The sequence below is a fragment of the Suricata suricatta genome, chromosome 9, assembly GCF_006229205.1.
Source record: "Suricata suricatta isolate VVHF042 chromosome 9, meerkat_22Aug2017_6uvM2_HiC, whole genome shotgun sequence".
In the NCBI taxonomy this organism is placed as follows: domain Eukaryota; kingdom Metazoa; phylum Chordata; class Mammalia; order Carnivora; family Herpestidae; genus Suricata; species Suricata suricatta.
In genome coordinates, this window is record NC_043708.1 from 2,015,895 (window position 1) to 2,028,234 (window position 12,340).

At 44.7% G+C, this 12,340-nt stretch overlaps 1 protein-coding gene, 1 non-coding gene and 1 pseudogene across 2 annotated transcripts in view; 2 read left to right on the top strand and 1 right to left on the bottom strand.

Moving 5' to 3' along the window:
• Positions 1 to 3,645: 3,645 nt before the first annotated feature.
• Positions 3,646 to 3,798, top strand: LOC115303145. The gene has a single exon (XR_003913852.1). It is a non-coding gene; the product is annotated as a small nucleolar RNA SNORA62/SNORA6 family (small nucleolar RNA).
• A 172-nt stretch (positions 3,799 to 3,970) lies between these two features.
• LOC115301128 lies at positions 3,971 to 11,467 on the top strand (annotated as a pseudogene).
• Positions 11,468 to 11,606: 139 nt separating this feature from the next.
• Positions 11,607 to 12,340, bottom strand: part of AMN (amnion associated transmembrane protein) — a 7,843-nt gene continuing 7,109 nt past the window's right edge. The window contains exons 6-8 of the mRNA XM_029950800.1: positions 12,129 to 12,330; positions 11,938 to 12,031; positions 11,607 to 11,858 (exon numbers count right to left, since the gene is read on the bottom strand). Coding sequence (XP_029806660.1) covers positions 11,778 to 11,858; positions 11,938 to 12,031; positions 12,129 to 12,330 — 377 coding nt within the window. The 3' untranslated portion in view covers positions 11,607 to 11,777. The remainder of the gene's footprint in view (positions 11,859 to 11,937; positions 12,032 to 12,128; positions 12,331 to 12,340) is intronic.

The following is a 12,340-nucleotide window of genomic DNA, read 5'->3' on the forward strand; positions in this document are numbered from 1 at the left end:
GACCAAGATCATACCGTGCATACTTTCAGACCATAATGCTATAAAACTCAAAACCAAACAGAAGAAAATTTTTGGAAAGACAACAAATACTTGTAGACTAAAGAACATCCTACTAAAGAATGATTGGGCTAACCAAGAAGTTAAAGAGGAAATTAAAAAGTACACGGAAGCCAATGAAAACGGTAACACCACAGCACAAAATATCTGGTATGCAGCAAAGGCGGTCATAAGAGGGAAGTATATAGCAATCCAGGCCTTCCTAAAGAAGGAAGAAAGATCTCAAATATACAACCTAACCTTACACCTTAAAGAGCTGGAATAAGAACAGTAAATAAAACCCCAAACCAGCAGAAGGTGGGAAATAATAAAGATTAGAGCAGAAATCAATGCTATTGAAAGCAAAATAAAACAAAACAAAGAAAAGAAAACCAGACCAGATCAATGAAACCAGGAGCTGGTTCTTTGAAAGAATTAACAAAATTGATAAACCTCTAGCCACTCTGATCAAAAATTAAAAGGAAAGGACCCAATTTAATAAAATCAAGAATGAAAGAGGAGAGATCACAACCAACACTGCAGAAATACAAATAATAAGGGAATATTATGAGCACTTATATACTAATAAATTGGGCAATATGGAGGAAATGGACAAATTCCTAGAGACCTATAAACTGAAATCACAGGAAAAAATAGACTCATAATCAGTTAAGAAAAAAAATCAAATTAGTAATAAAAATCTCCCAAAAAGTAAGTCCAGGACCAGATGGCTTTCCAGGGGAATTCTATCAAACATTTAAAGAAGAGTTAATACCTATTCTTTTGAAACTGTTCCAAAAAATAGACAGGGAAGGAAAACTTACAAACTCATTCAATGAGGCTAGCATTACTGTGATTCCAAAAGCGGACAAAGGCCTCACTAAAAAGGAGAACCACAGACCAATATCCCTGATGAACATGGATGCAAAAATACTCAAGAAATAACCAACAGATCCAATAACACATTACAAAAATTATTCACCATGACCAAGTGGGATTTATCCCTGGGATGCAGGGCTGGCTCAGTATCTGCAAAACCCTCAAGAAAGTAGATCATCCCTCAAGATCTTAAAACCATATATGAAAAACCTACCACCAATATCACCTTCAATGGGTAAAAACTGAGAGCTCCCCCGCTAAGGTCAGGAACGCAAGAGGGATGTCCACCCTCGCCCCTATTATTCAACAGAGTATTTGGAAGTCCTGGCCTCAGCAACCAGACAACATGAAGGAATAAACCGCATCCCAAATTGGCCAGGAGAAGTCAGACTTTCACTCTTCGCAGGCAACCTGAGACTCTATATGGAAAACCCAAAAGATTCCACCAAAACGCTGCTAGAAGTGATCCATGAATTTGGCAAAGTCGCAGGATATAAAATCACAGAAACTGATAAAAAATGCACAGAAACTGTTGCATGTCTATACACTGATAAAGAGGCAACAGAAAGAGAAATCAAAAAATCAATCCCATTTATAACTGCACCAAAACCCAAAAAATAACTAGAAATAAACCTAACCAAAGAGGTGAAAAATCTATACACTGAAAACTATAGAAAGTTTATGAAATAAATTGAAGACAACATAAAAAAATGGAAAAATATTCCATGCTCATGGACTGGAAGAATATTGTTAAAATGTCTAGGCTACCCAAAACAATCTACATAGTCAATGTAATCCCTATGAAAATAAGACAGCGTTCTTCTCAGAGCTAGAAAAACAATTCTAAAATTTGTATGGAACCAGAAAAGACCCCGAAGAGCCTAAGCAATCCTGAAAAAGAAAACCAACGCTGGAGGCATCACAATCCCAGACTTCAAGCTGTCATCATCAAGACACTACGGTACTGGCACAAAAATAGACACTCAGGTCAATGGAACAGAATAGAGAACCCAGAAATGGACCCCAAAACATATGGCCAACTCATCTTTGACAGAGCAGGAAAGAATACCCAATGGAATAAAGACAGTCTCTTCAGCAAATAGTGCTGGGAAAACTGGACAGCGACATGCAGAAGAATTTACCAAGACCATTTTCTTACACCATACACAAAAATAAACTCAAAATGGATGAAAGACCTAAATGTAAGACAAGAAGCCATTAAAATCCTAGACAAGAAACCAGGCAAAAAACCTCTTTGACTTCAGCCACAGCAACTTTTTACTCAACACATCTCCAGAGGCCAGGAAAACAAAAGCAAAAATGAACTGTTGGGACCTCATCAAGAGAAAAAGCTTCTGCACAGCATAGGAAACAATCAGCAAAACTAAAAGGCAACCATGGAATGGGAGAAGATATTTGCAAAAGGCAGATAAAGGGTTAGTATCCAAAATATATAAAGAACTTATCAAACTTAATACCTCAGAAAACCCACAAATAATCCAGTCAAAAAATCAGCAAAAGACATGAATACACACTCTTCCAAAGAAGACTACCAGATGGCTAACAGACACATAACAAAAGGCTGGACATCACTCATTATCAGGGACATACAAATTGAAACCACAATGAGACGCCACCTCCTACCTGTCAGAACGGCTAAAATGAACAACTCAGGCAACAACTGATGTTGGTGAGGATGCAGAGAAAGAGGATCTTTTTTGCGCTGCTGGTGGGAACGCAGACTGGCACAGCCACTCAGGAAAACAGTGTGGAGGTCCCTCAAAAAAAACAAAAATAGAACTACCCTACAACCCAGCAATTACACTATTAGGTATTTATCCAAGGGATACAGGGGTGCTGTTTCTAAGGGGCACATGCACCCCAGTGTTTATAGCAGCGCTGTCCACAACAGCCAAAGCACGGAAAGAGTCCCCAAATGATGTCCATCAACAGATGAATAAAGAAGATGTGGTATATATATACACACACAATGGAGTGTTACTCAGCAGTCAAAAAGAATGAAATCTTGCCATTTGCAACCACATGGATGGAACTGGAGGGTATACTATGCTAAAAGCAAAATTAGTCAGAGAAAGGCAAGTATCATATGACTTTACTCATATGTGGAATTTAAGATACAAAACAGATGAACTTAAGGGAAGCAAAAATAACATAAAAACAAGGAGGGGGACGAAACATGAAAGACTCAAATACAGAGAACAAACTGAGGGTTGCTGAGGGGTCCTGGGCGGGGAATGGGCTGAGTAGGTGCGGCACATCAAGGAGGACACTTATTGGGACGAGCACTGGGGGTTATACGTAGGGGACGGATCCCTGGAATCAACTCCTGAAATCATTATTGCACTGTATGTTAACTAGGATACAAATTAAAAACAAATAAGATTTTAAAAAAAGAAAAATTATACACCAACAAACTGAACAACCTAGGAGAAATGGATTAATTCCTAGCAACATACAATCTTCCAAGATTGAGTCAGGAAGAAAGAGAAAATCTGAACCAATTACTGGTAATGAAATTGAATTCATCGTAATAATGATTTTTAAAAACTCACAAAAACAAAAGTCCTGGACCAGATGGATTCACAGATGAATTCCACCAAACATTTAAGAGTTAATACCTATTCTTCTCAAACTGTTCCAAAAAATAGAAGAGGGAGGAATGCTTCCAAATTCATTCTAAGAGGCAGGGAGAGAGAGCGAGAGAGAAAAGATGCACACTGTTAGAGCTTGGAGTCAAGGCGAGTGGCCGGCTGAGGAGCCACAAGTGTAGGTAGTGAGCTGCCTGAGGGGCAAGTCCTTTACCAACACCACGAGGGGCTCTGGCCCAATAAGTGGACTTTGATAGTAATTCTTGCTACAAGTATAATTCAGATGTGTCAGCTTTAAGGAGAAATCCTTTTTTTAAGTGGCCTGTGTTTTTGTCTGCTTTTCTCTGTATTACTTAACTGCTTGGGCCTTTCAGGCATTACTAGGTTTTTCTGTTTTCGGGATACCTTTATGAATTCTGCTATAAAATCCTAAACAGTGTGCTCACTCGGTGGGTCTGATGCGGTGGATGCTGGCCTGGGAAGTCCCGCATAGGCGCCGCACCATTTCCTGGGAGCACCTGTGGGAGGTCCTGCCAGATCTCTACTTCTGCAGGGATCCTGAAGAGACTGAAAAGGAGCAGCACGCGGCTGCCAAAAAGGCTGTGACCGAGGGGGAGTTTCAGGGTGAATGGATGGCCCCAGCGCCTGAGTTCACAGCGCTATTCGGCCCAAAGTCGCCGACTGGTCTGAAGGCGTGCAGGTGCCCTCCGTGCCCAGCCAGCAGGTCCCCACTGAGGACTGGAGCACTCAGCCCGCCACGGAGGACTGGTCTGCTGCGCCCACTGCTCAGGCCACCAAATGGGTGGGAACAGCCACCGAGGGGTCTGGAGCTGCTCTTCTATGGAGAGACGAAATGGAAACAAGGTTGATGGAAAATAAAGTTTCTAAACGAAAAAGAAAAGAAAATTAATGGCCAATAACTCTGATGAACATAGATACAAAATTCCTTGACAAATATTAGCAAACTGAATTCAATACATTAAAAGGATCATTCACCACAATCAAGTAGGATTTATTCCAGAGACAAAAGACGATTAAAAATATACACAATCAACGTGATACACCACATTTACAAGAGTAAGGACAAAAGATAGAATCATCTCAACAGATGCAGAAAAGGCATTTTTGATAAAATTCAACATCTATTCATTATAAAAACTCTCAACGAAGCAGATGCAGAAGGAACATACCTTACCATAATAAAGCCTTTATATGAAAAACCCACAGCTAACATAAAGTTCACGGGTGAAAACTCCTAAGTTTTTCCTCTAAGATCAGGAACAAGACAATAATATGAACTCACCACTTTTATTCAACATGGTACTGGAATCCCTAGCCACAGCAATCAAGCAAGAAAAGGAAATAAAAGGCATCCAAAATGATAAGAAAGAATTGAAAGTATCCCTATTTTCAGATGACATATAATATATACAGGAAACTGTAAAGAATCCACCAAAATATTATTAGAATAAATGAATTCACTAAAGTTGCAGAATACAAAATTAATTATTAAAAATCTGTTGTGCTTTTTAATATATGTTTAAGTTTATTTATCGAGAGGGAGAGAGAATCCCAAGCAGGCTCTGCACTGCCAGCGCAGAGCCCAACACAGGGTTTGAACTCACAAACCATGAGATCATGACCTGAGCCAAAATCCAGAGTCAGATGCTTAACCAACTGAGCCACCTGGGCACCTGTTGTGTTTTTATACACCAATAACAAACTAGCAGAAAGAGAAATTAAGAAGAAAATCTTATTTATAATTGATAAGAAAAATAAAATAACCAGGAATATATTTAACCAAAGAGACGTATTAACTATACTCTGAAAACAATAAGACATTGATAAGATAAACTGAAGACAACACGAATAAATGGAAAGACATATCATGCTCTTGGGTTGAAAAAATTAATATTGTTAAAAGGTTCATACTACCCAAAAGCAATCTATAGAAATCAGTGAATCCCTATCAAAATGCCAATAGTATTTTTCACCCAAGGAGAACAAATAATCCTAAAATTTGAATGGAACTACAAGAACCCAAATCGCCAAAGAAACCTTGAGAAAGAATAACCAAGCTGGGAGCATCAAGATTCCAGATTTCATACCACACTACGAAACTGTAGTAATCAGAACAGTATGGTATTTGCAAAACAAAAACAAAACCAAAACCCACCAAAAACACACATAGATCAATGGAACAGAATAATAAACCCAGAAACTCCTGGACATCAGCCTCAGCAATATTTTTCTGGCTCTCTCCCCCCAGGCAAGAGAGACAAGAGTAAAAGTAAACTGGGACTACATCAAACTAAAAAGGTTCTGCACAGCAACGTAAACCATCAACAAAACGAAAAGGCAACCACTGAATGGGAGAAGCTATTTGCAAACAATGTATCTGATAAGGGATTAACATCCAAAATACATAAACAACTCCTACAACTCAGTGCACCTGTGCATGTATGCATACATACATACACAATCCAGGTAAAAATTGGACAGAGGACCTAAACATTTTTCCAAGAAGGCATACAGATGGCCAACAGATACATGAAAAGATGCCAGCACCACTAACTGTTAGGGAAATGCCAATCCCAAACTGCAATGAGATATCCACTTAACACGTATAAAAATGGCTAGTATGAAAATGATAAGAAAAAAACAAGTGTTGGTAAGGATGTGGAAAAAAGAGAATCTTCATGCACTCCTGGTGGAAATGCAACTTGGTGTAGCCACTGTGGAATACAGATGGAGGCTCTCCAAAAAAAAATTAAAAATATAAATACCATATAATCTACTAATCCCATTTCTGGGTATTTACCCAAAGAAAATGAAGACATTAATTTGAAAAGATCTATGCTCCTCTATGATTTATGCAACATGATTTACAATAGCCAAGATGTGGAAGCAGCCCAAAAGCCCATCAATAGATGAATGGATACAGAAGATCTGGGGGTGTATAAACAATGAAGTATTACTCAGCTATAAAAAAAAAAGAATGATATCTTGCCACTTGAGATAACATGAATGGAACTAGAGGGTATAATGTCGGAGAGATAAGTCAAGAAAGATAAATACCATATGATTTTACTTGTATCTAGAATCTAAAAGCCAGAACAAATGGAAACAGACTCACAGATACAGAGAACAAACTGGAGAAGGAGAAGGAGGGACGTAGGAAATTGCTGAAGGGGACTGAAGGCACAACTTCCATTACAGGGGTGCCTGGCTGGCTCAGTCAGTAGAGTATGTGACTCTTGATCTGGGGGGTTGTGAGTTCAAGTCCCCTGTTGAATGTAGAGATTACTTTTAAAAAATCTATAGAAAAATACTTTTAATTATAAAATAAATCACAGGGATGACAAGCACAGCTTAGAGAATATAGTAATATTGTAGTACATTTGTATGGTGGTGTATTGTAACTATATTATGGTGAGAATTTTGTAATGTATATCATTGTTAAATCACTGTTATATAACCAAAACTAATATAATATTGTATATCAACTATACTTCAATTAAATATTTAAAAACTGGGGGCACCCAGGTGGCTCAATTGGTTAAGTGTCCGACTTTGGTTCAGGTCACTAGCTCATGGTTCATGGGTTTGAGCCCAGCGTTAGGTTCTGTGCTGACAGCTCAGAGTCCAGAGCCTGCTTCAGATTCTGTGTCTCCTCCCCGACTCATGCTTGCTTTCTCTCTCTCAAAAATCAACAAAAAAATTTTTATTTAAAAATATAAAAAATTTTAAAGAAAAAAAATAATCTCACACTTCATCAAAAAGAATAAAATAGTACCTAAAAATAAATTTAACCAAGGAGGTTAAAGAACTGTACTCTGAAAACTATAAGAAATAAAATGAAATAAATTGAAGAGGACACAAAATCTGCAAAAGTAAACTATGCTTGTGGATTGGAAAAATTAATATTGTTAAAACGTCCATACCACCCGAAGCAACCTACAGATTGGAGGCAACTCCTGTTCAAGATATTAATGGCATTTGTCACAGAATTAGAACAAACAATCCTCTATTACAGAACCGCAAAAGATCATGAATAGCCAAAGAACTCTTGAACAGAACTGGAATTTTGCTCCCCAATTTCAAAGTATACTGCGAAGGTGTGGTGATCAGCAAGGTACGTACCGCCGCAGAAACACGCAGGTGAGTGGGACAGAACACTGGGCCCAGAAAGCAAGCCGCACTGACACGGTCCCCTAATCTCTGACCAAGGACGCAGGGATATCCGGTGGAGAAAAGAGAGTCTCTTCAAGAAATGGTGCTGAGGACACCATCATCATCATCAGGGAAATGCAAGTCAAAACCACACTGAGATACCACCTCACGCCGGTCAGAGTGGTAAAATGAACAAATCTAGAGACTACAGAGGCTGGCGAGGGTGTGGAGAGACGGGCACCCTCCTGCACTGCTGGTGGGAATGCAAACTGGTGCAGCCGCTCTGGAAAACAGTGTGGAGGTTCCTCAAAAAACTATCCATAGAACTCCCCTCTGACTCAGCAATAGCACTGCTAGGGATTTACCCAAGGGACACAGGAGTGCTGCTGCATACGGGCCCATGTACCCCAACGTTCACAGCAGCACTGTCAACAATAGCCAAATCATGGAAAGAGCCTAAATGTCCACCACCTGATGAGTGGATCAAGAAGATGTGGTTTATATATACAATGGAGTACTACATGGCAATGAGAAAGAATGACATCTGGCCATTCATGGCAACATGGATGGACCTCGAGGGTGTCATGCTAAGTGAAATAAGTCAGGCAGAGAAGGACAGATACCGTATGTTCTCACTCATAGGTCTAACAGGAGAGACCTAACACAGGACCACAGGGAGAGGAAGGGGGAAAGAGAGAGGGACGCAAATCATGAGAGACTACTGAATACTGAAAACTAACCGAGGGCTGAAGGCGGAGGGGGGCTGGTAGTCATGGAGGGGGGCACTTGTGGGGAAGAGCACTGGATGTTACATGGAAACCAATTTGACAAACTATTAAAGAAAAAAAAAACGGTGCTGAGGAAACTGGACACCAACATGCAAAAGAATGAAACTAGGCCACCTTCTTAAACTATGCATAAAAACAGGCTTTAAATGGATTAAAGACCTAAATAGAGTACCTGAAACTGTAAAAATCCTAGAAGAAAACGGTTGGTAGGCTCTTTGATAGTAGTCGGAGCAATAATTTTTGGGATGTGTCTCCTCAGACAAGGCACGGACAACAAAAGCAAAAACAATCAAATCAAACTACATCAAACTAAAAAGCTTCTGCACAGCAAAGTAAACCATCAACAAAATAAAAAGTGACATGCTGAATAAGTTATTTGCAAATACTGTATCTGATAAGGGGTTAACATGCAAATTATATAAAGAATTAATGGGGGCGCCTGGGGGGCTCAGTCAGGTGAAGTGTCTGACTTCGGCTCAGGTCATGATTTCTCAGCTCATGGGTTCAAGCCCCGCATCAGGCTCTGTGCTGCCAGCTTGGAGCCTAGAGCCTGCTTTGGATTCTGTGTCTCCCCTCTCTCTGCCCCTCCCCCACTCGCTCTGTCTCTCTCAAAAAAATAAAGACATAAAAAAATTTAAAATAAGATCAACAACACAGGAAACAACAGGTGTCGGTGAGGATGTGGAGGCAGGGGGCCCTCGTGCACTGCGGGTGGGAATGCAAACTGGAGCAGCTGCTCTGGAGAACGGCGTGGAGGTCCCTCAGTTAGAAGCACAACTACAATATGACCCAGCAGTTCGACTTCCACGTGTTTATCCACAGGAAAGGGAAACAGTCATGTGAGAAGACATCTGCTCCCCTGCGTTGAGGGCAGCGCTAGTTTACAGCCAGAGGCGGCCGGGGTGAGGGGACTGGGACAGAAAGCGGGGCTTGGGAAAGCAGCACGAGAAACATGGGCACGAGCACGGGAACACCCCTGGCTGGTGACAGGCAGTAACCAGACTCCCCGCAGTCGCCAGTTCACGGACTACTTCGGCCCCATGGGCTGAGTCAGACGCTCTTCCTCGGGCTGGCGTGTTAGCCAGGGCCAAACCGCAAACCTCTGTACCGTATAGGCATATACACCATGTAGATACACCATATAGGTATCTATCGTCTGCTGAAGAAGCGACAGGCTTTGTGCACTAATGCCGACAGGAGGGGACTAGCGAGGGCACAGGACCCGGCTCCTCCCACGTGCCCCAAACACCGTCCTGGGACACCCGTCCACGACGCCCTTGGCATTTTAATTGCCCAGTGGCACATCTGGGGCTCTGCAGGGGTTTTAATCAGCTCTCCCCATCTCATGGATAGAGAAGGTTTAGTCGTGGGTTGTATGTTTCCCACTGGACTGACACTTGCCCTTGTAGGTGGGTAATAAGAAAAGTCCTACTAGAATAGAAATTTCATTCCTACCTGGGGAAACCTTACTTCTGTCACTGGAGAATCCACTTCAGGTGACTCACCAGGCCTGTCTGTTGACCCGGTTCTCGAGTGCTGTGCTTACCACCCCCAGCCCTCGGCCGGTGAAACACATGGCATTGTTAAGGCTCAGCTGGCAGGGGCACCTGGGGGGCTCAGTCAGTTAATCATCTGACTTCGGCTCAGATCATGATCCTGAGGTTCACAAGTTCGAGCCCCTGCGTCTGGCTCTGTCAGCGTGGAGCCAACTTCAGATCTTCTGTCTCCCTCTTTCTGCCCCTCCCACTCATGTTTGCTCACTCTCCCAATAAACAAACATTTAAAAGGTTAAAAAAAAAAACCCCACTGGCAACATTTGTGAAGACCCTTCACCTACCCCTGCTGAAAGCACTGCTACTGGCCCTTCTCAATCTCAGCTCTGCCCCCTCTGGGGTAGTTACAGGGCAAGTGCCCCTGGCTCCTGCATGCTCTGACCCCCCCCGCTGGTGGGAGCAGACACCCCAGGACTGTAAAGGTCGACCCCCTAGTGAGAACCAGGGCTCCTGAGCGACCGATCTTTCCACAGCAGGAGCCCGTGAGATGAAGACAGCAAATGTCACAAGTACAACCAGAGGTTCCGTCTCCTGGAAAAGACCCCTCCAGACGGTCTCTTCGACCTGGAAGGGCCCCTGCGAGGCGCTGTCCACCAGCCCTGCACAACCATTGTTTTTTCCTGTTGCTCATCCAACCTTTGTGGAAACAATTCAGGTAATGCCAGTTCACTGCTTCCAAATGATCTCCGACCCCAAGACTTCAGATGGGAAACACCGGAGTCCTTCCTCCAACTGTCCCTCGTTATTCACATGTGGCTCTAAATGTTTCTCAGCGCTGTGCACTTGCCCTCCGATGTGCAGCCTACCACCCAGGAAAGGTCTTTCCCGGCACTGAGGGACACAGAGGACACACTAATAACTCTTGGTCATTGATGGAAAGATCTTCATCAAAAGAGGAAAATGTGAGCCTGAGTGAAGGCTACTCAGTCCACAGAGCCTGCGGCCGGTGGCCCCCGCACCCCCGGAAGGAGCAGGAGGCAGGAGCAGGAAGAAGCCCTCTGGCCAGGTGACAGCCAGCCAGCGAGAGCGAGACACCGGACGCAATCCCTGCTTTCCCCCGTGGGCGGTCACTCAGAGCAGCCCCCCCCTCCCCGCAACCTCCTCCTTTTCTCGATCGTGTCCCCATCCTTTGGCCTCCAGACTTGCCTGCCTGTGATTGTGCCACAGCCTGCACGCCCGGAAATGCAATTCCTCTGTCATTCCAGAAGAAACCCGTTTTTCTGGTAAAGTGACCGGCTGTTGTATTTGCAAGATCAACAACCATTTGGCATGATGTTGGGGGGGGGGGCTACTGGACAGCCAGCCTCACCAAGTGCCTCACTCCTGTTGGCTTCTAACCGGTTACGCTATCTCCCTAGTTCCAGCCCCCTCCTCGTTCTCGGTGCAACTCTGCAGACTGCCATCTTCTGTGAACCCATTCTACAAGTAGAGCCCAGAAATGCCCTTTGCAGGTGCCCAGAAGGGAGGACTCTGAGGACCTCCTCTCACCAACGGAGCGGCGCGGCCACTGGCCGGCTCCTCACACTCAAGCAAAGGCAAAAGGGTGGGGACAGAAGAGGCAACTGATAGCAGGTGCAAGAAACCCCTTTATTGGGCACAGCCACCCTATCCTTGGTCTGCAGGGGCTGGAGACGAGAAGTGTGGGACGGGGAACGGAGATCTCTAACGTCAGAGACCCGTGCATTTCTCGAAATGTGGACGTGGAGGGCAGCAGGGGGGCTGGCCAGTCACGCGGGCGCTCAGGCTTCCGCCTCAGCAAAAAGAGGGTTAACGAAGTAGCTCCGGCTGGTGCTGCAGTTTTCCACCTGCGGGGCGGAGGACTGCAGGGCGCATAGAGTCGGGGTGCGTCAGCGCGCAGCACCCCCCCCCCAAGACCGCTACCCCCACCCGTCCCCTCACCAGCTCCACCGAGCCCGCCACGTCGAACACCGGGTTGTTGAAGCCCAGGGGCGTCACGGAGGGCGCTGGGGCCGCTTCGTCGCGCCTGCGCCACCTGGGGAACGAAGACGCACAGGAACCCTCGCGGCCGGGCTCCGACCCGCGGCCCCACCGCCACCTCCGCTGACCCGGCCCATCGCTTCCCGGGGTACCTGAACCTCCGAGCGCGGCTCAGCAGCAGCGCCCCCGCCAGCAGCACCAGCAGGAGCAGCCCCGCCGCCACGCCGCCTGCCAGCTCGGCGCGCGTTCCCGAACCTTCCAGCCCCGCCGCCGAGCCGTCGCCCACCGGCGCGCCCGACTCCCGGGCTGCCGCCGACAGGATCCCCAGGGCCTCGCCTAGAACGGAGGGCGCCGCTCAGCCTCC